The 23862-nt window shown below is 39.5% G+C and overlaps 1 protein-coding gene across 1 annotated transcript in view; it reads left to right on the forward strand.

Annotated features, from left to right (window-relative positions):
• Positions 1-23862, forward strand: part of polr3b (polymerase (RNA) III (DNA directed) polypeptide B) — a 101939-nt gene that overhangs the window by 77023 nt on the left and 1054 nt on the right. Inside the window, exons 23-27 of the mRNA XM_061924572.2 lie at positions 2262-2404; positions 6946-7049; positions 16887-17053; positions 21651-21764; positions 21829-22002. Coding sequence (XP_061780556.1) covers positions 2262-2404; positions 6946-7049; positions 16887-17053; positions 21651-21764; positions 21829-22002 — 702 coding nt within the window. The remainder of the gene's footprint in view (positions 1-2261; positions 2405-6945; positions 7050-16886; positions 17054-21650; positions 21765-21828; positions 22003-23862) is intronic.

The raw sequence follows: 23862 nt of genomic DNA on the forward strand, positions 1-23862 counted from the left end.
TCTGACCACAGAACACTTTTCCACTTTGCATCAGTCCATCTTAGATGAGCTCGGGCCCAGTGAAAGCCGGTGGTGTTTCTGGGTGTTGTTGATAAATGACTTACACTTTGCATAGTAGAGTTTTAACTTGCACTTACAGATGTAGCGACAAACTGTAATTACTGACAGTGGTTTTCTGAAGTGTTCCTGAGCCCATGTAGTGATATCCTTTACACACTGATGTCGCTTTTTGATGCAGTACCGCCTGAGGGATCGAATGTCACGGGCATTCAATGTTGGTTTTCAGCCTTGCTTCTTACATCCAGTGATTTCTCCAGATTCTCTGATGATATCACGCACCGTAAATGGTGAAATCCCTAAATTCCTTGCAATAGCTAGTTGAGAAATGTTGTTCTTCAACAATTTGCTCACGCATTTGTTCACAAAAATGGTGACCCTCGCCCTGTCCTTGTTTGTGAATAACTGAGCTGCTTTTATACCGAATCATACCTGCCAACTACTCCGGTTTTCCCGTAATTAGTACGGTTTTCATCAACCTATTCCGGGTTACGGTTGTAGTGATAAAAAATACGGTTTTTCATTAATTTAAAAAAAAAAAAATTTTAAGTTTTATTCACGAAATCGCATAACAACAATGACAATCGACACTGCTTCCCGTAACTTCCTATCGAGCCATTCCGAATGCCATGCGCGAGGCTATTTATAGCACCGCTGCCAAGCACGAGGCACCAGTTGCCATTGTTTCCAAACGAGCGAACGATCATGGAATCAGCCGGAGAAAAATCGCAAACGAGTCTTAAACCGAAAAGAAAACTGCAGTCATTCCGTGAAGAATATTCAAAAGCCTATCCGGGAATAATTATCCGTTCCAAAAAGGGTGAAAACTACGCGAATTGCACCTTGTGCAGACAAGATTTTTCGATCGGACACGGAGGAATTAGCGATGTAAAAGACCACGTTGGGACAAAAAAACACAAGTCTAATGCCGCTGCTAAATTTGGATTTTAGCCACAAAAAGGTAATGACACCAATGTTATCTATTGGAATTGTTTAGTACTGTTATACTGTTAAAAGTGTTTATACTATTTATGCTTTCAAGTCCAAGTTGAAGAAATCTTGTTAAATGTTGACAGCATAACTACCAAAATACAGAAGTATGTCCTTAATATTTTTGCAGTGCTATTTCTGTTGAAAAGTTAAAATGATTACATTAGAGATGTGATGTGCCACTTTTCAAGTGTCTGATGGCTTAAATTAATTTTCATTAATTTTTCATATTTTGAATTCTTTTGAAAGGCTTACAAAAAAACTACATTTGAATTGTAATTCCATGCTATTGACAGGACTATTAATTTTAATGAAGTTAGCTTACCATGTTTACAGTATGATAATTGTGATAGAAATGTGAATTTTAGGCACAGAATATTTTTTACAATTGAACAAGGCAGTAGATTATACAAACTTGGACAGAAAGTTAATAATGACACCAAATTTTTTTTTAATGGAATTGTTTAGTACTGTTTTACCATTTGTTTACTGTAAAAAGTGTTTATACTGTTTATACTTTCAATTAACAAATTGAAGTCTTGTGAAAGGTTGACAGGATAACTGGCATTGACTGTCAAAATAATTTCAAACTATTGAAGTTAGCTTACAGAATAAACATGTCAATCAACCCATATGATTTTTGCTGTAATATTTTTGTTTTGAAAAGTCACTGTGACTGATAGAAAAGTGATGGTTTTAGCAACATTTTAACCTGTCTGAATGCTAATAATCATTTTGCGTCGGCAAAGCCCCCCTGAACCCCCCACCAGGACTTTGCGGCCCCTGGACCCTGGCTACTAGGTTTTTCTGATTTCAAAAGTTGGCAGGTTTGCCGAATCATGCCACCCACCTTTTCCAAATTAGCCTGTTCACCTGTGGGATGTTCAAAATAAGTGTTTGATGAGCATTCCTCAACTTTCTCAGTCTTTTTTGCCACTTGTGCCAGCTTTCTTCGAAACATGAGCTAATATTTGCAAAAAATGACCAAGTTTACCAGTTCGAACGTTATATATCTTGTCTTTGCAGTCTATTCAATTGAATATAAATCATTGTATTCTGTTTTTATTTACCATGAACACAACGTGCCAACTTCACTGGTTTTTGTATTATTCCGTACTCATAAACAAGACTTATCACAGTTACAACAATGAAAAGTCACTGTTTGGAAAGGGCACCTGGTAAATAAACCAACACCTTGCCCTCTCGCTCCGCAGCTACAAGGGTTCAACGGACTCGTACATCGAGAAGGTCATGATCTCATCCAACGCCGAAGACGCCTTCCTCATCAAGATCCTGCTGCGGCAGACAAGAAGACCCGAGATCGGGGACAAATTCAGCAGTCGGCACGGCCAGAAAGGTGAGGCTGTGTTGAGTCATCCTCCCGAGGTGGACCCTGTTGCACCAGACAACAGGTTATTGAGTCCCTTAGCGGCCTCCCTCCCTTCCACCTCATCTTTCAAGAGCTCTTTTCAATTAATTGGCTCTTTGTCCCGTGCCAGACTATGCAAATTTATTACACCCCAGCAGTAATCTGCTGGGTGAAGAAAAAAAAAAAAAAAAAGTGTTTACAACCTCCATTGTTAGTGCGACATCTCCCCTATAGAGGGCCGCTATGATGTTTTAATCAAAAAGCTAACTGGCGCCGTGCATAATTTACTTTCTTCATTAGAGGCGCTGGACTCGGGGCGGTCAGCTCGGGACGGGACAATGTCTTCTGTCTCACGTCGTGACGGAATGAGCGCGGGAGGGTCGCCGGGGGGTTAGTGTCAGAGGGAGCTGGTCAGTTGATGGCCAGAAACTCGACGCATCTTTTTTTCTGTTCGTTGGCTGCAAGAAACTACACTGCAAATCGACAGTGTTCAAAAACAAGAAAAAAAAAATAAAAAAATTAGGGGTATTTTACTTGAACTAAGCAAAATGATCTGCCGATAGAACAAGAAAATTTGGCTTGTCATGACTTTTCTAAAATTAGCTAAAATCATAACCCAAAAATACCTTAAAATAAGTATTTTCTCACTAATAACAAGTGCACCTTTCTTGGTAGAAAAAAAAAAGAGACCCTTTTTGCTTAATATGTTGAAAAATATTCTTAAATTAAGTAAATGCTGGTGCCATTATCTTGACATAATGATATGCGCTCGGCATTATGATTTTTTTTGTTCATGCTTGAAGTAAGAAATTATTACTTTAAAAAAGTAGTTTTATACATGTGAGTGTTGATGACACAGCTTTGCAACAGTTGATATTCTAGTTTCAAGCATGTTTTACTCAATATAGGTCATCAAATCTCAGCAACAAGCTGTAATATCTTACTGAGATCATTTAGGACCAAAACCCTTAAAACAAGTAAAACACTCTAACATAAAATCTGCTTAGTGAGAAGAATGATCTTATCAGACAGAAAATAAGCAAATATCACCCTTATTTGAGATATTCAATCTTACTTAGATTTCAGTTTTTGCAGTGTATGCACTGCAAAAAGTCAGTGTTCAAAAACAAGAAAAAAAAATACAAAAATTAGATGTATTTTATTTGAACTAAGCAAAATTATCTGCCAATAGAACAAGAAAATGTGGCTTGTCAAGTCTTTCCAAAACAAGTAAAATTAGCTAACCTCAATGAACCCCAAAAATACCTTAAAATAAGTAAATTCTCACTAATAACTGTACTACTATATGAGTATGTATTTTCTATTGTTTCGTTGAAAATAAAACAGCAAAGGCTGTCATCTGTTTTAATATGAGACACAATTGGTGTCAAAGTCATGATTTTTTTTTTTTACATGCTTGAAATAAGAAATTATTTCTTTAAAAAAGTAGTTTTATTCTTGTGAGTGTTGATGAACAGTTGATATTCTAGTTTCAAGCATGTTTTACTCTATATATGTCATCAAATCTCAGCAACAAGCTGTAATATCTTACTGAGATCATTTAGTACCAAAACACTTAAAACAAGTAAAACACTCTAACATACAATCTGCTTAGTGAGAAGAATTGTTTTATCAGACAGAAAATAAGCAAATATCACCCTTATTTGAGATATTCAATCTTACTTAGATTTCAATTTTTGCAGTGTATGGATTTGTTGCGCCATATTTGTAATTCCTCTGTGAATCGATGACTTTTTTAAAGTCAAATTCTCAACTTTGGCTGATTTAATTAGAAAGTGAAGGCAAGCTTCTCATGACTGGTCCCATAAGTCCTGGTCAGCAGAGCAGAATAAGTTAATTATTTACCGCTCACACACAGCTGTAGGTTGTGTGTGTGCGTGTGTGTGCGTGTGTGTGTGTGTGTGTGTGTGTGTGTGTGTGTGTGTGTGTGTGTGTGTGTGTGTGTGTGTGTGTGTGTGTGTGTTGAGGTAGGAAGAAGGGAGGACTTGGGGGTGGGGGGTCGTCCATTGTCCAAACCGCCAGCATGGAGCTGTAAAAGCTGTGATGGAGGGCGCTGGACCCTCGCTGTTGTCTTGCCTTTCTCTGCTGATTTCATGCCTCTTTTATCATCCACTTTCACACAAAACAAACAACACCACGCTCGTCTGCCATGGGAACCGCCGCCCAGTCCTGGTCTTTGCTCCACTTCCTCACTATTTTACCCCACTTTTCTATATTTGACTTCCACCACCTCACCGGCTCCTACCCTGCTTTCTTCCATACAGCCTCCAGCTTCCTTCATTTTCCACTCAAATGTCGTCGTCGACACCCTGTCCGACATTAGCAGTCAGCGGCACGCACCAGGCAAGCTAAAATAAAAAAATAAAAAAAAGGGAAGGGATCATTTTTTTCACCCCACGTGCAAAGGTTTCAATCGCTCCTCTCCAAAAGATGCCCCCGACAACTCCATGCGTAATCCCGCTCCGTACTCGCGTTTCTCAGCTTCCTGCTCGCCTTCTCCTTTCTCTATTACTTTTTTTTTATTTGCAAATGAGCCTACAATCTGTTTGCCCCGGCCATGCAAGAGTGCTGCGTTCCCCTGCGCAAACATTTGCACTCGCACTTAAACTCTTAGCAACCGGGCTTGACGACTCGCAAAGCGGGATCCTGTCAGTCCACATGAGCGTGGAATGTCCAGCCAGCAGTTTACTGCTAATGTGTTTGTCTTAGGACTATGTTTCCACCAGCAGGTGTCATGTGTTCTCGGTAGAGATGTCCGATAATGGCTTTTTTGCCGATTTCCAATATTGTCCAACTCTTAATTACCGATTCCGATATCAACCGATACCGATATATACAGTGGTGGAATTAACACATTATTATGCCTAATGTTGTTGTGATGTCCCGCTGGATGCATTAAACAATGTAACAAGGTTTTCCCAAAATAAATCAACTCAAGTTATGGGAAAAAAAATGCCAACATGGCACTGCCATATTTATTATTGAAGTCACAAAGTGCATACATTTTTTTTAACATGCCTCAAAACAGCAGCTTGGAATTCGGGACATGCTCTCCCTGAGAGAGCATGAGGAGGTTGAGGTGGGCGGGGTTGAGTTGGGGGGTAGCTGGGGGTGTATATTTTAGCGTCTCGGAAGAGTTAGTGCTGCAAGGGGTTCTGGGTATTTGTTCTGTTTTGTTACGGTGCGGATGTTCTCCCGAAATGTGTTTGTCATTCTTGTTTGGTGTGGATTCACAGTGTGGCACATATTTGTAACAGTGTTAAAGTTGTTTATACAGCCACCCTCAGTGTGACCTGTATTGCTGTTGACCAAGTATGTATGGCATTCACTTGTGTGTGTGATAAGACATAGATACACACAAAGGCAGTGCCTTTAAGGTTTATTGGCGCTCTGTACTTCTCCCTACGTCCGTGTACCGCTCCGTACATCGACGTTTTAAAAAGTCATAAATTTTAAAAATGCCAAAGTAATGTGTGAATGACGCATAGTAATGTGTAAATAATGTCAATAACTAGATGAACCATCTGTGGCTGTGAAGTGAACACTAGTAAGGTTGTAAATACTGTATAGAGTAGGCTAACCCATGTGGTTCCTGTGGATGTGAACACAAGTTGTAATTACTGCAGTGTCTAAAACAGACAAAGTAATGTGTAAATAATGTCAATAAGTAGATGAAGCATCTGTGGCTGTGAAGTGAACACTAGTAAGGTTGTAAATACTGTATAGAGTAGGCTAACCCATGTGGTTCCTGTGGATGTGAACACAAGTTGTAATTACTGTAGTGACGAAATAACATAGTGACTGAAACAGACAAAGTAATGTTTAAATAATGTCAATAAGTAGATGAAGCATCTGTGGCTGTGAAGTGAACACTAGTAAGGTTGTAAATACTGTATAGAGTAGGCTAACCCATGTGGTTCCTGTGGATGTGAACACAAGTTGTAATTACTGTAGTGACGAAATAACATAGTGACTGAAACAGACAATGTAATGTGTAAATAATGTCAATAAGTAGATGAAGCATCTGTGGCTGTGAAGTGAACACTAGTAAGGTTGTAAATACTGTATAGAGTAGGCTAACCCATGTGGTTCCTGTGGATGTGAACACAAGTTGTAATTACTATAGTGACTAAGTAACATGGTGACTGAAACAGACATAGTGATTCATTTGGATAAATGGGTTATGTATTTATGTCAACTCTGTTGATCATTTTTTAATTATTTAAACACTAAAACATCTTTAAATGGTGCTTTTTTGCTAATTTTTGCAATCCACCTTGAATCAGACAGGGAGCCAATGCAGTGAATTTAAAACTGGTGTAATGTGCTCCATTCAACCAATCTGTAGTAACGCGCCACTTCACATTCTCCGTAACGACGACGGCATTGCAAAGATGGCAACAGTCATTAATTAGGAGATTTGTTACTGCAAACAAATATACTCTAAGACCGTTATTACCAACGCTGGTTGTGGTCCAGTTGTGTTGACCTCTGTGTGTGTGTTTCAGGTGTTTGCGGCCTCATCGTCCCGCAGGAGGACATGCCTTTCTGCGACACGGGCATCTGTCCTGACATCATCATGAACCCACACGGATACCCCTCCAGAATGACGGTACCATGTTCTTCCAACCTTACTATCTGTCACATTATTAGCAGGGCTGTCAAATTTAACGCAAAAACAAATTGCATTAATCATGTATAAACTAGGGATGTCCCGATCCAGGTTTTTGCACTTCCGATCCGATACCGATATTGTTTTTGTATTTCCGATCCGATACCGATACTGACCGATACCGATACTGACCGATACCGATACTGGCCTATCCGAGCATGTATTAAAGTTTAAAGTTATTTAGCCTACTTAGTTGTCAGAATCATGTTGAAAAGGGTTTTAGTACTCTTGATAACAACTAGCCAGCTGAATTAGGGGAGTTTGAATAATACACAATGGTTGGTAACAAGAAACTGACCTGTTTATTCAAGGATAAACACAAAATAGACAAAATTATACATGACAAACAGAAATGGCATCATTGAACTAGGGCTGGGCGATATGGCCTTTTTTTAATATTGCGATATTTTAAGGCCATATTGCGATACACAATATATGTCTCGATATTTTGCCTTAGCCTTGAATGAACACTTGATGCATATAATCACAGCAGTATGATGATTCTATGTATTTTGATTGATTGATTGAGACTTTTATTAGTAGGTTGCACAGTGAAGTACATATTCCGTACAATTGACCACTAAATGGTAACACCCCAATAAGTTTTTCAACTTGTTTAAGTCGGGGTCCACTTAAATTGATTCATGATACAGATATATACTATCAGATATATACTATCATCATAATACAGTCATCACACAAGATAATCACATTGAATTATTTACATTATTTATAATCCAGGGTGTGGAGGGGGGCGCCGGATGTAAGTGTCAAAAAGACAGCCAAAAGAGTTTGATATGAGAATAAATCTAAAGTTAAAATATAGGGTAGAAATGCACCCATTTGCAGGAAATGTAGTCTTGATTTTCAACATTTTCTTTCAAGGCTTGCATGTCTACATTAAAACATTCTTCTTCATACTGCATTAATATATGCTACTTTTAAACTTTCATGCAGAGAAGGAAATCACAACTAAAAAAATCACTAATTTTTTCATACGGTGTTGATGTGGAAATTTTTGCCTCTGCATTTTGATGGTGTGGACGTGTGGCACCGAATGGAGATAAGCGTCTCGACAGACGTCACAATATTTGAACAATGATGACGAAAACTGTTTTCTCTGTCGTGTCCGTGTGTCGAAAATTGTTATGCGCTTATTTTTTTATTTGATTTTGTGCGTGGCATAGATTTGCTATGCGCAGAGGACGCTTAAACAGTGCGCAATTGCACAGGCGAGCACCTTAGAGGGAGCGTTGCTCGCACGGCTGCGCTAGCATCACAGCTAATGTTAGCCATGCTGCTACCTCTCTGCTCGGGGAGGACGTATACGTATGTGACGTATGACGTGACAGTATGTGACGTATGTCGTGACAGTATGTGACGTGTGTAAGAAGGTGCGCTTGCTGTCTGTGAGAGGGAGACACAGGAAAGAGTGAGAAGAGCCTGTCGTGTAATGCCAGCAGCTAAAAGCAACTGCGTGAGAATCCACAGATCTGTGGATGTGTTGAAGGTGTGCTGGAAAATGCGGAACGGAAATTACGGAGCAGCAGAAAAGTGGAATGTATTATTTTAATCGGTGCGTTGGAAAACACGGACCGGAGTTTTTTTTTAAACTGGATCTGGATCGGCATTTTCCCATGCCTTGCCGATACGCAATTTTTGGCAAATATCGGCAGCCGATCCGATCCAAATATCGGATCGGGACATCCCTAGTATAAACACAGATTAATCATGCAACTTCTTTGGAGTGCTCCTTTACCTTCATCGAGGATGGCGGCGCGGGTTGTTATACAGTCAGTGATCAGGGGCCCCAAGTATTATTAAGCTCTGTGGTTTTCCCACAAATAATTGCGATACCTTTAGATCCAGAAAACCACGTACGCATGAAAACATTCAGATGCACACACTAATCCAAACACATCCCTTTAGGGTTGTCCCGATACCAATAATTTGGTACCTGTACCAAAATGTATATGGATTAGAGATGCGCGGTTTGCGGACACAACCGCGGAGTCCGCGGATTATCCGCGGGTCGGGCGGTTGAAATAAAAAAAAATTAGATTTTATCCGCGGGTCAGGTCGGGCGGTTGAAATTTTAAAAAATTAGATTTTAAATAGATTCAGGCGGGTGGCAGTTAAACCAATTCGGAAATATATATACATAGTTAAATGTTGTTACCCACATACGAAAAACGAGCAGGCACCTGCAGCATATGCCACAACAGAAGAAGAAAAAAAAAAGAGATGGCAACGCCGGCAGCAAACTAAAAAAGGGAATACTAAAGACCAGGGGAAAAAAAGGCCAGAAAAGTTCAGCGTGGACTCGTTTTTATGAGGTTGTAAATCAGGATGATAGTAATGCTGGCTACGTGATTTGCAAGAGCTGCGACGCTGTTTATGTCTACGACAGTCACAAAACCGGGACATCTAACATGGTGCATCACATTTGTGCAAAACCCCGAACCTCCACAAACACCCTGAGCATGAGCTGTTTCGTCCGCCGTGATCCCAGAAGAGTGCCACAGGATGTTAAAACAAGATAGAACGCAGCTGCCTGCAGCAGTTTGAGTGGCGCGAGCGCGCTTGGAGGTGCGCTCAGCGCGGCTCCCAGATGATTGCGCACTGGTGTGCGTCTGGGCCGTGACAGCGTGGCACGCATTGAATGTCTCTGCTGCATTGGATCAGTCTCCTTTCTTTAACAGGCAAAAGCTTTGGCGGGCGGGTGCGGTTTTGATTAAATGTTAGTTCGGGTGGATGGCGGATGGCGGATGGTTGACGACTTTTGTGATGCGTTTGCGGATGAAATAATTGCCTATCCGCGCATCTCTAATATGGATACTTTTCAAAATAAAGCGAACTACAAAAAAATGTCAATATTGACTTTATTTTAACAGAAAATCTTACAATACAATAAACATATGTTTCCTATTGCACTTAAAAAACAATTTTAGAAGGTTAAACTATAAATTAAAGGGCATTAAACACATCGCACATGTTGCACTCAAAGTATAATGTACAATATTCCTTTTAACATATAGTCTTCCATAATCAATAATTAGATTAGAATGTAGTAAAAAAGCTTTATTAACATAGTATTAAATTATTTATGATTTATGGTTGCCAATCCTGGTCTGTGCTTTAAGAAAAATACAATTATTAGTAAGTACTAAAAACAAAACTATAGATACATGTACACAGATAAGCCAAGTAGCAGGTAAAACACATTTGCTTAAGATGAAACACAAATTGTAGCAATTTGTTACAAAATTCAGTCATTTTACTTGCACTAGTAGACGTTAGATGGGCGGTCCTAACTTTGCTAATATTTGGTATCAAACCAAGCAGCTCCGTGCCCGTCTACATATCTACATGTTACGTATCTACATGTTACGTATCTACATGTTACGTATCTACATGTTACGTATCTACATGTTACGTATCTACATGTTACGTATCTACATGTTACGTATCTACATGTTATGTATCTACATGTTATGTATCTACATGATATGTATTTCCATGTTATGTATCTACATGTTATGTACCTACATGTTGTGTACCTACATGTTACGTACCTACATGTTGTGTATCTACATGTTATGTATCTACATGATATGTATTTCCATGTTATGTATCTACATGTTATGTATCTACATGTTACGTACCTACATGTTATGTATCTACATGTTACGTATCTACATGTTATGTATCTACATGATATGTATTTCCATGTTATGTATCTACATGTTATGTACCTACATGTTGCGTACCTACATGTTATGTATCCACATGTTGTGTACCTACATGTTGTGTACCTACATGGTATGTACCTACATGTTATGTATCTTCATGTTATGTACCTACATGTTATATCCCTACATGTTATGTATCTACATGTGCAAAACAGAGGAGCTGCTTAACTCATGAGAATGGCAACGTGTTGAGTGACGTCAGTGAGAATCAGTGGGCGAGTAAAGAGATAGAGGAGCGCGTGCACTGCGCAGTAAAGTGATGAACGGGTCCGGTTGTGTCCTAAAACTAATAATAAAGCAACCAGACTGTCACAAATCGGCGCACTCGAATTCTGACCGGAAAGCGGCGCTTAGCAGACCCTTTAACGGGGTGAACTGAAGGGAACGTCTGCCCTGTGCTCCTCGACTACAGTCTGCACCGGAGCCAAACAGCAGGACAGGTGTAACAACATTATTACCTGTCACTCTTTATAACTCATTGTGCAGATCTGAATGTTTATTATTTAAATGATTACCTAAGTTTGAAGCAAAGGTGCTAATACTAATCGCCACATTTGTTGAGGCGTGTTTTAAAGCAACACTTGCTTCCTTGTTTAAAGCGTCACCTTTCCCTATGGTTTTGAAGCCCAAATACCTCCATAATGTACTTCACCACCCTCTTTAATACCCAGTAGAATTGTCATTTTTTGCCATTATTCCTCTCCAAGATGTTATTGCTTGTATGCACTTTGTGTGTGCTTTTTGACACGCTCAACATCATGCGCCTCGGCTCTGTAGTCACCGCCGCACAGCGGCATTAAGATGAATGAACGGTACCGGTACTTCTCAAAGGCAGTGTCGTACTCATTTCAATCAATTAGTATTGCGGTACTTTGTATACCATACAATCCTAATGTTTACCATACTAAGCCATTTTTTTTCGTCTAGTCATCCAGTGATAACGATACCTAGAAGAAGCTGTTTACTTCCCGCAATGTTGATGAAGATTAGTATTTTTTGTAGTATTGTTTTGATTTCGCAGAACACGCACCCATCAAAGAAAACTTGGCATTTGATATGATATAGAGGCTAAAAAAAGGCAAGCCTTCCTAGAAAAGTATGTTTTCCAAAATGTTCAATACAGAGTTCCCTCGCTACAACACGGTTCACTTTACATAGCCTCGCTGTTACACAGATTTTTTTTGTGTGTGTAATTTTTCACAGTGTTGCATGATTTTAATTTTTAATTTTTTTGAACACTATGAATGCGCATTGTGTTCTGCGTCCTGATTGGCTAAGGCATACTTGCCAACCTTGAGACCTCCGATTTCGGGGGGTGGGGGTGGGGGCGTGGTTAAGAGGGGAGGAGTATATTGACAGCTAGAATTCACCAAGTCAAGCATTCCATACACACACACATAAATATATATATATATATATATATATATATATATATATATATATATATATATATATATCTACATCCTGAAAATATGCAAACAAAACTGTGTTTAGATAATTGATACTTCAAACTTGCATAAATAAATCTTAATATAACATAACTTGGCTTCTGAGAGCTTCAAAATGTAATGAATAAAATGCTAAAGTTGTTGATAAACAAGCAATTATTTTAATAATTAGATATGGTCATTTTAAATTAATGATTATGATCATTTAAAATTAATTATTTCAAACATGTTTATTTAAATGTATAATTCTACGGCTGGATGTAATGAGTCAGAAAAAATACAAATAAAAATACAATTAATTTTGATGTTTTTAGCAAAATATAGTAAAAATGTATTTAGTTTTGTTTTTTTTAATTAACAAATATATTTATTTGTAGGTAAGATAAACATAGTAATACAATTTATCTCTAGTCTGGATGATTTAGTTCTTGTCACCCTGTTGTACTCCCGTTATGAAAAAAGGCTGTCCTCACTCAGGTCTGCATGGAGCTGGAGGGGGCGTGGCCTCCAGCTCCGGCTAAAAACCGGGAGATTTTCGGGAGAATATTTGTCCCGGTAGGTTTTTGGGAGAGGGGCTGAATTTCGGGAGTCTCCCGGAAAATTCGGGAGGGTTGGCAAGTATGGGCTAAGGGGCTGTAGACCATTGTCAATCAATCTTCTTCATGCCATGTGTCCTGTACAGTACAGAATGTATACTGTGGTGGGCGATATAATCCTGAACAAGTTTTTTATATGTACTGTATGAGACAGGCTTATTTTGGAAACGAATGCCCTCTCGCACCTTTATAATGCAGGACGAAGCCAAAGGCGCAGCATTTAAGGCCCAAAAAGATGGTGTGACTCTGGTTATGTGTGGAAATGCTACGGGCTTATTTATAGGTCAAAAAATCCTAGAGCCCGAAAAAACAGGTTTTGATCTTTGGCTTCATTCTTTAATACAGTAGTGTACTGTACTTATTTTTTCAAATCCACCAAGGTTTGAACTTTGTGAGTGTTTCAACAAAAGAAATATGAGAAAATGTTAATGCCTGCACTGCAAAAAGTCAGTGTTCAAAAACAAGAAGAAAAAAAATACAAAAATGAGGGGTATTTTATTTGAACTAAGCAAAATTATCTGCCAATATAACAAGAAAATTCGGCTTGTCAAGACTTTCCAAAACAAGTAAAATTAGCTAACCTCAATGAACCCAAAAATACCTTAAAATAAGTATATTCTCACTAATAACAAGTGCACTTCTCTTGGTAGAAAAAAAAGAGACCTTTTTGCTTAATATGTTGAAAAATATTCTTAAATTAAGTAAATGCTGGTGCCATTTTCTTGACATAATGATATGCGCTCGGCATTATGATTGTTTTGTTCATGCTTGAAGTAAGAAATTATTTCTTTAAAAAAGTAGTTTTATACTTGTGAGTGTTGATGACACAGCTTTGCAACACTTGATATTCTAGTTTCAAGCATGTTTTACTCAATATAGGTCATCAAATCTCAGCAACAAGCTGTAATATCTTACTGAGATCATTTAGGACCAAAACCCTTAAAACAAATCAAATCAAATCAACTTTATTTATAAAGCACATTTAAAATTTACCACAGGGTTAGCCAAAGTGCTGTACAATGGGCAGGTTAAAAGATAATACGAGTACCAAGCAAACACAACACAACACAAACAAAACACGATAAAAAATAAATAAATAAAATAGAATAAATAAAAATATAAAAACATAAAAACAGGTTCACAGCAGGTGTATTATGGGGCGCCATTGCAGGATGGATATCACTCAGTGTTAAAAGCCATGGAATAAAAGTATGTTTTTAAGAGAGATTTAAAAACAGGAAGAGAGGAGGCTTGTCTAATAATCAGAGGTAGGTCGTTCCAGAGCTTGGGAGCAGCAGCGGCGAAAGCTCTGTCACCTCTAAGCTTCAGCCTTGTGTCAGGGACCTCAACAGCAGCTGATCGGCTGATCTTAAGGAAACAAACAAGTAAAAGACTCTAAAATAAAATCTGCTTAGTGAGAAGAATTATCTTATCAGACAGAAAATAAGAAAATATAACTCTTATTTGAGATATTTAATCTTACTTAGATTTCAGTTTTTGCAGTGTGTCTGGGAAAAGTTTATAAAGTGTGTTGTTAGGGGGTTTTACAGACTTAAAACATATACTGTACGGTACTGTAAACGAAAAAACATATGATTAAAAAAAACAAAAAAAAACAAAACTTATAAACAAAAAACATGCACAGTAAATGAAAAGAAACATCCTGTAAATGAAAAAACATCAAAATACATATATAATGAACAAAAACACAAAAAACGGGGGAAAAAATCAACTTCTAGTTAGGGATGTCCCGATCCGATATTTGGATCGGATCGGCCGCCGATATTTGCCAAAAAATGCGTATCGGCAAGGCATGGGAAAATGCCGATCCAGATCCAGTTAAAAAAAAACTCCGCTCCTTGTTTTCCAACACACCTATTTAAATAATACATTCCACTTTTCTGCTGCTCCCTAATTTCCGTTCCGCATTTTCCAGCACACCTTCAACACATCCACAGGTCTGTGGATTCTCACGCAGTTGCTTTTAGCTGCTGGCATTACACGACAGGCTCTTCTCACTCTTTCCTGTGTCTCCCTCTCACAGACAGCAGCGCACCTTCTTACACACGTCACATACTGTCACGTCATACGTCACATACGTATACGTCCTCCCCGAGCAGAGAGGTAGCAGCATGGCTAACGTTAGCTGTGATTCTAGCGCAGCCGTGTGACCAACATTCTCTCTAAGGTGCGCGCTTGTGCAATTGCGCACTGCTCAAACGTCCTCTGCGCATAGCAATTATATGCCAGGCACAAAATCAAATAAAAAAATAAGCGCATAACAATTTTCGACACACGGACACGACAGAGAAAACAGTTTTCGTCATCATTGTTCAAATATTGTAACATCTGTCGAGACGCTTATCTCCATTCGGTGCCACACGCCCACACCATCAAAATGCCAAAGCAAACATTTCCAGATCAACACCGTATGAAAAAAATAGTGATTTTTTTAGTTGTGATTTCCTTCTCTCCATGAAAGTTTAAAAGTAGCATATATTAATGCAGTATGAAGAAGAATGTTTTAATGTAGACATGCAAGCCTTGAAAGAAAATGTTGAAAATCAAGACTACATTTCCTGCAAATTGATGCATTTCTACCCTATATTTTAACTTTAGATTTATTCTCATATCAAACTCTTTTGGCTGTCTTTTTGACACTTACATTCGGCGCCCCCCTCCACACCCCGGATTATAAGTAATGTAAATAATTCAATGTGATTATCTTGTGTGATGACTGTATTATGATGATAGTATATATCTGATAGTATATATCTGTATCATGAATCAATTTAAGTGGACCCCGACTTAAACAAGTTGAAAAACTTATTGGGGTGTTACCATTTAGTGGTCAATTGTACGGAATATGTACTTCACTGTGCAACCTACTAATAAAAGTCTCAATCAATCAATCAAAACACATAGAATCATCATACTGCTGTGATTATATGCATCAAGTGTTCATTCAAGGCTGAGGCAAAATATCGAGATATATATCGTGTATCGCAATATGGCCTTAAAATATCGCAATATTAAAAAAAGGCCATATCGCCCAGCCCTAGTTTCAATGATGCCATTTCTGTTTGTCATGTATAATTTTGTCTATTTTGTGTTTATCCTTGAATAAACAGGTCAGTTTCTTGTTACCAACCATTGTGTATTATTCAAACTCCCCTAATTCAGCTGGCTAGTTGTTATCAAGAGTACTAAAACCCTTTTCAACATGATTCTGACAACTAAGTAGGCTAAATAACTTTAAACTTTAATACATGCTTGGATAGGCCAGTATCGGTCAGTATCGGTATCGAATCGGAAGTGCAAAAACCTGGATCGGGACATCCCTACTTCTAGTACACGGATTTCACTTAAAGCGGGTATTTTTGGGACGTTGAACGAGGAAAACACTGTATTGGAAATGTCATTAAAAATTAAGGCTTTGTTAGTTTGACCTGAAAGACCAATTTTCTACGCAAATTACACAGAAAAAGATATTGACATGTTGACCTTTGCTGGCCACAAGTTTGTCTCCTCTTTGTCGTGACAAACCCCTCCCCATCTCATCCTGAGGTTATCATCGTCTCCCAGCACGCTTGTCCGTTTCACCAAACCGCAATCTGGCAGCACATACAGATAGCTGTTGCCACGGAGACGGATGCTGAAGTTTTATCAAACGTGCACAGAAGACGCACAAGGAGTCCAGCCTCTCACAAGTGATCTTTACTGCTCAAGTTGTCGCTGCCCGCGCTTGCCTTCTCGCCGCCGTCGCCATGGCAAAGGCTCAGCAATGTTTGGCTGCGGCCGAGGAGCTCCAGCAAAGAGAGTAGGTGTTGGCCTTTTATGTGGCCGGGGGAGGTCACGGGTCGCGCCGGTATGACCTCCCAGTGGAATCAGTCATCCTTACAGAGCCGGTGTCACCGCCAGACCTGCATGTAAATCACACGCAGGCTGCTTATGAACATTTTAATGGGCCTTCACCCTCAGGTGGGGAAGCTGATAGAGCTGCTGGCCGGGAAGGCGGGAGTCCTGGATGGACGCTTCCACTACGGGACCGCCTTCGGGGGGAGCAAGGTGAAGGACGTGTGCGAGGACCTGATACGCTACGGATACAACTACCAAGGGAAGGACTATGTCACCTCTGGCATCACTGGGTAATGCACTATAATTATCAACAGGTTTTATCATACAAAACCAGAGAAGTTGGCCCGTTGTGGAATTCGTAAATAAAAAGAGAATACAATAATTATGTAAAACCTTTTCAACTTATATTCAATTAGATCAGGGGTCGGCAACCCAAAATGTTGAAAGAGCCATATTGGACCAAAAAAAAAAAAAAAAAAAATCTGTCTGGAGCCGCAAAAAATTAAAAGCCATATTACATACAGATAGTGTGTCATGAGCTATAAATTGAATTAAGAGGAATTAAAGGAAACTAAATGAGCTCAAATATAGCTACAAATGAGGCATAATGATGCAATATGTACATATAGCTAGCCTAAATAGCATGTTAGCATCGATTAGCTTGCAGTCATGCAGTGACCAAATATGCCTGATTAGCACTCCAACAAGTCAATAACATCAACAAAACTCACCTTTCATGCACAACCTTAAAAGTTTAGTGGACAAAATGAGACAGAAAAAGAAGTGGCATAAAACACGTCCTAGAAAGTTATACATGTAAACAAACTACGGTGAGTTCAAGGACCGCCAAAATTGGTAGGACAAAACGGGGCTCGCCAAATACTCGAATCAGTGAAGCATGTTTAATATAAACAGTGTGCTTTATAACAATTAGGGAGGTTTGTGTCATGTTTGTCCTCCTACAGAAACCATATTAAAACAAAAAATAGATTGTTTTCCCCTCATCTTTTTCCATTTTTCATACATTTCTGAAAAAGCTCCAGAGAGCCACTAGGGTGGCGCTAAAGAGCCGCATGCAGCTCTAGAGCCGCGGGTTGCCGACCCCTGAATTAGATAAACTGCAAAGACAAGATATTTAATGTTCCAACTGAGAAACTTTTTTTTGTTATTGCAAATAATCATTAACTTAGAATTTAATGGCAGCAACACATTGCAAAAAAGTTGTCAGAGGGGCATTTTTACCACTGTGTTACATGGCCTTTCCTTTTAACAACACTCCGTAAACGTTTGGGAACTAAGGAGACACATTTTTGAAGCTTTTCAGGCGGAATTCGTTCCCATTCTTGCTTGATGTACAGCTTAAGTTGTTCAACGCTGTTGTAACACGTGGCTTGGCATTGTCTTGCTGAAATAAGCAGGGGCGTCCATGATAAAGTTGCTTGAATGGCAACATATGTTGCTCCAAAACCTGTATGTGCCTTTCAGCATTAATGGTGCCTTCACAGATGTGTAAGTTACCCATGCCTTGGGCACTAATACACCCCCATACCATCACAGATGCTGGCTTTTGAACTTTGCACCTAGAACAATCCAGATAGTTATTTTCCTCTTTATTCCGGAGGACATGACGTCCACAGTTTCCAAAAACAATTTGAAATGTGGACTCGTCAGACCACAGAACACTTTTCCACTTTGCATCAGTCCATCTTAGATGAGCTCGGGCCCAGCGAAGCCGACGGCGTTTCTGGGTGTTGTTGATGAATGGCTTTCGCTTTGCATAGCAGAGTTTTAACTTGCACTTACAGATGTAGCGACAAACTGATACAGATATACTAAAGGTTTTAAGTGTTTTAAATTAGATTTTCCTCTAAGGTTATATTTCTCCTCTTTTGTTGAGAAGAATTGTTGTACATTCCGGGCTAGCAGGTTATAGTTTGCTTTGTTAATCATTTTAGACGTTTGCAAATGCACCAAATCATTGAATTTCTATATTTTTGATTCAATAAATAAAGTGTTTGTTTGAGTGTTCTCTATATCCAACAATTTGCATTATTACTAGGGGTGTAACGGTACGTGTATTTGATTTGTATTGAACCGTTTCGGAACGGGGGTTCCGGTTCGGTTCCGAGGTGTACTGAACGAGTTTCCACACGGACATATTAAGTAGCGTAACGCACGTTGTGTAAACAATGCACACCGAGGCACAACACACGGCATGCTAGCAGCTAACGGGCTACGATAGACTGACCATACGTCCTCTTTTCACCGGACATGTCCTCTTTTGCGGAGCTGTCAGGGCGGAGTTTCTTAAATGCCTCAAATGTCCGGCATTTAGTTAAGGTTGCGTGTATTTTCAACGTACGTTCAGGGTTAAGAAGGGGTTAAAAACAAAACAAAGTGTGCGTGCAGCAGCATTGGTGAGGGAGGGGCAGAGACAGAGAGAGAGAGAGAGTTATGATAAACACGCATGCATCGCCAAGCTCTGCTTTTTATCCATAGATTTATCACATTTAATTTTTTATTATCTATAGCAGGGGTGTTAAAAGTGTGCCCCGGAGGCCATTTGCGGCCCACAGCTAATGTTTTAAAGGCCCACGGCCCATTCTAAGAATACTATTAAAATAAACAAAAACATAACAAAAGTGAAATAAAAAAGCTTAAAGGTTAAATGTAATTTAGAAAAAGTTGCAATGTTGACTAATAAAACAAAGCAGTTTTTTTTCTTTCAAACTGTCATTGCTCAAAACATAATATTGAATCAAAATCAATGTTGTTATGAATTATTGACCTATCCAAGGTTCCGATTACTTCACATCAAATATTCCACTAAGAAAAATATTTTTGGTGGAAGATTTTGCAAATTTGGTAAATAAATAACCCAAAAATGTATATTTTGTTGTTTTCTTACTGTACCGAAAATGAACCGAACCATGACCTCTAAACCGAGGTACGTATCGAACCGAAATTTTTGTGTACCGTTTAGGGATGTCCCGATCCAGGTTTTTGCACTTCCGATCCGATATTGTTTTTGCACTTCCGATCCGATACCGATACTGGCCTATCCGAGCATGTATTAAAGTTTAAAGTTATTTTAGTTGTCAGAATCATGTTGAAAAGGGTTTTAGTACTCTTGATAACAACTAGCCAGCTGAATTAGGGGAGTTTGAATAATACACAATGGTTGGTAACAAGAAACTGACCTGTTTATTCAAGGATAAACACAAAATAGACAAAATTATACATGACAAACAGAAATGGCATCATTGAACTAGGGCTGGGCGATATGGCCTTTTTTTAATATTGCGATATTTTAAGGCCATATTGCGATACACGATATATATCTCGATATTTTGCCTTAGCCTTGAATGAACACTTGATGCATATAATCACAGCAGTATGATGATTCTATGTGTTTTGATTGATTGATTGATTGAGACTTTTATTAGTAGGTTGCACAGTGAAGTACATATTCCGTACAATTGACCACTAAATGGTAACACCCCAATAAGTTTTTCAACTTGTTTAAGTCGGGGTCCACTTAAATTGATTCATGATACAGATATATACTATCATCATAATACAATCATCACACAAGATAATCATATTGAATTATTTACATTATTTATAATCCAGGGTGTGGAGGGGGCGCCAGATGTAAGTGTCAAAAAGACAGCCAAAAGAGTTTGATATGAGAATAAATCTAAAGTTAAAATATAGGGTAGAAATGCACCCATTTGCAGGAAATGTAGTCTTGATTTTCAAAATTTTCTTTCAAGGCTTGCATGTCTACATTAAAACATTCTTCTTCATACTGCATTAATATATGCTACTTTTAAACTTTCATGCAGAGAAGGAAATCACAACTAAATAGATCACTAATTTTTTCAGACGGTGTTGATCTGGAAATTTTTGCCTCAGCATTTTGATGGTGTGGACGTGTGGCACCGAACGGAGATAAGCGTCTCGACAGACATTACAATATTTGAACAATGATGACGAAAACGGTTTTCTCTGTCGTGTCCGTGTGTCGAAAATTGTTATGCGCTTATTTTTTTATTTGATTTTGTGCGTGGCATAGATTTGCCGTGCGCAGAGGACGTTTGAGCAGGCGCGCACCTTAGCGGCTGCGCTAGCATCACAGCTAACGTTAGCCATGCTGCTACTTCTCTGCTCGGGGAGGATGTATACGTATGTGACGTATGACGTGACAGTATGTGACGTGTGTAAGAAGGTGCACTTGCTGTCTGTGAGAGGGAGACACAGGAAAGAGTGAGAAGAGCCTGTCGTGTAATGCCAGCAGCTAAAAGCAACTGCGTGAGATTCCACAGACCTGTGGATGTGTTGAAGGTGTGCTGGAAATTACGGAGCAGCAGAAAAGTGGAATGTATTATTTAAATCGGTGCGTTGGAAAACACGGACCGGAGTTTTTTTTAAAACTGGATCTGGATCGGCATTTTCCCATGCCTTGCCGATACGCATTTTTTGGCAAATATCGGCGGCCGATCCGATCCAAATATCGGATCGGGACATCCCTAGTACCGTTACACCCCCAATAATTACAATAGATTTTTTTTATAACACCGTTTGTGAATGAAGTGTACTTTTGTAGTTGTTTCCCCATATTTCTACACAATAACTCAGATATGGTAACACTAGCGAGCAGTAGAGAATATGGAGTGATGGAACGAACATAAAACTGCTCACCTTTTGAAGACGCCTGATGGAGACATAATGTACAGGAAGATTAGAGTATAAATGTGTAAAGAACGCCCACTTCTGCCATGACTGCTCCCCTTCTGTGGTGGCGTCATACACAAAAAAATACCAAGAAAAAGCTTTGTTGTAGATTGTGATGTTCTTTTGTTGAATATGTTGTTTCCCATTCAGAGAACCCCTTGAGGCTTACATCTACTTTGGACCTGTCTATTACCAGAAACTGAAACACATGGTCTTGGACAAGATGCACGCCAGAGCGCGGGGGCCCCGGGCTGTCCTTACCAGGTAGCTTTTTCCTGTGATTCCATAAAGGTGTCACTGAGAAGTCATTTCCCCGCGTTTTCCCCAGGCAGCCGACAGAGGGCCGTTCCAGAGACGGAGGTCTGCGTCTGGGCGAGATGGAACGCGACTGTCTGATTGGCTACGGCGCCAGCATGCTGCTGCTGGAGCGCCTCATGATCTCCAGCGACGCCTTCGAGGTGGACGTGTGTGGCCAGTGTGGTCTGCTGGGGTACTCTGGCTGGTAGGTTGGTCACATGTTATTCAACACGTCCACACTGATATCTACAAAACAAAGGGGGGTAAAAAACAGTTGGTACAAACCGATTTTAACTTTAGAGATCGTTTGGCGAGCCTTTTCAAGTGGAATTCTTTCCCATTCTTGCTTGATGTACAGCTTAAGTTGTTCAACAGTCTCGCTTCTCATATTTTAGGCTTCATAATGCGCCACACATTTTCAATGGGAGACAGGTCTGGACTACAAGCAGGCCAGTCTAGTACCCGCACTCTTTTACTATGAAGTTGTTCGTACGGCCACCCTCCGTGTGACCTGTATGGCTTTTGACCAAGTATGCCTTGCATTCACTTGTGTGTGTGTGTGTGAAAAGCCGTAGATATTATGTGATTGGGCCGGCACGTAAAGGCAGTGCCTTTAAGGTTTATTGGCGCTCTGCACTTCTCCCTACGTCCGTGTACACAGCGGCGTTTTAATGTGACAAGCCTTAATATTTTGGCGGCATGTGAAAAACCCATAAATAAGCCGCTGTATTTTATCAAATTAAATTAAATTGAATAGATTGCAAAGACAATATATTTCATGTTCCAACTGAGAAACTTTTTTCTTTTTTTTTTGCAAATAATCATGAACTTAGAATTTAATGGCAGCAACACATTGCAAAAAAGTTGTCACAGGGGCATTTTTACCACTGTGTTACATGGCCTTTCCTTTAAACAACACTCAGTAAAGGTTTGGGAACTGAGGAGACACATTTTTGAAGCGGAAATCTTTCCCATTCTTGCTTGATGTACAGCTTAAGTTGTTCAACAGTCTCGCTTCTCATATTTTAGGCTTCATAATGCGCCACACATTTTCAATGGGAGACAGGTCTGGACTACAAGCAGGCCAGTCTAGTACCCGCACTCTTTTACTATGAAGCCACGCTGTTGTAAGACGTGGCTTGGCATTGTCTTGCTGAAATAAGCAGGGGCGTCCATGATAACGTTGCTCCAAAAGCTGTATGTACCTTTCAGCATTAATGGTGCCGTCACAGATGTGTAAGTTACACCCCCATACCATCACACATGCTGGCTTTTCAACTTTGTGCCGAGAACAATCCGGATGGTTCTTTTCCTCTTTGGTCCGGAGGACACGACGTCCACAGTTTCCAAAAACAATTTGAAATGTGGACTCGTCAGACCACAGAACACTTTTACACTTTGCGTCAGTCCATCTTAGATGAGCTCGGCCCCAGCGAAGCCGGCGGAGTTTCTGGGTGTTGTTGATAAATGGCTTTCGCTTTGCATAGTAGAGTTTTAACTTGCACTTACAGGTGTAGCGACCAACTGTAGTTACTGACAGTGGTTTTCTGAAGCGTTCCTGAGCCCATGTGGTGATATCCTTTACACACTGATGTCGCTTTTTGATGCAGTACCGCCCGAGGGATCCAAGGTCACGGGCATTCAATGTTACATGCAGTGATTTCTCCAGATTCTCTGAACCTTTTGACGATATTACAGACCGTAGATGGTGAATTCCTTGCAATAGCTGGTTGAGAAATGTTGTTCTTAAACTGTTGGACATTTTGCTCACGCATTTGTTGACAAAGTGGTGACCCTCGCCCCGTCCTTGTTTGTGAATGACTGAGCATTTCATGGAAGCTGCTTTTATACCCAATCATGGCACCCACCTGTTCACCTGAGGGATGTTCCAAATAAGTGTTTGATGAGCATTCCTTCAACTTTCTCAGTCTTTTTTGCCACTTGTGCCAGCTTTTTTTAAACATGCTGCAGGCATCAAATTCTAAATGAGTTAATATTTGCACAAAATAACAGTTTTCCATGAAATATCTTGTCTTTGCAGTCTATTCAGTTGAATATAAGTTGA

This window comes from Nerophis lumbriciformis, linkage group LG29 (assembly GCF_033978685.3).
Source record: "Nerophis lumbriciformis linkage group LG29, RoL_Nlum_v2.1, whole genome shotgun sequence".
Classification (NCBI taxonomy): Eukaryota; Metazoa; Chordata; class Actinopteri; order Syngnathiformes; family Syngnathidae; genus Nerophis; species Nerophis lumbriciformis.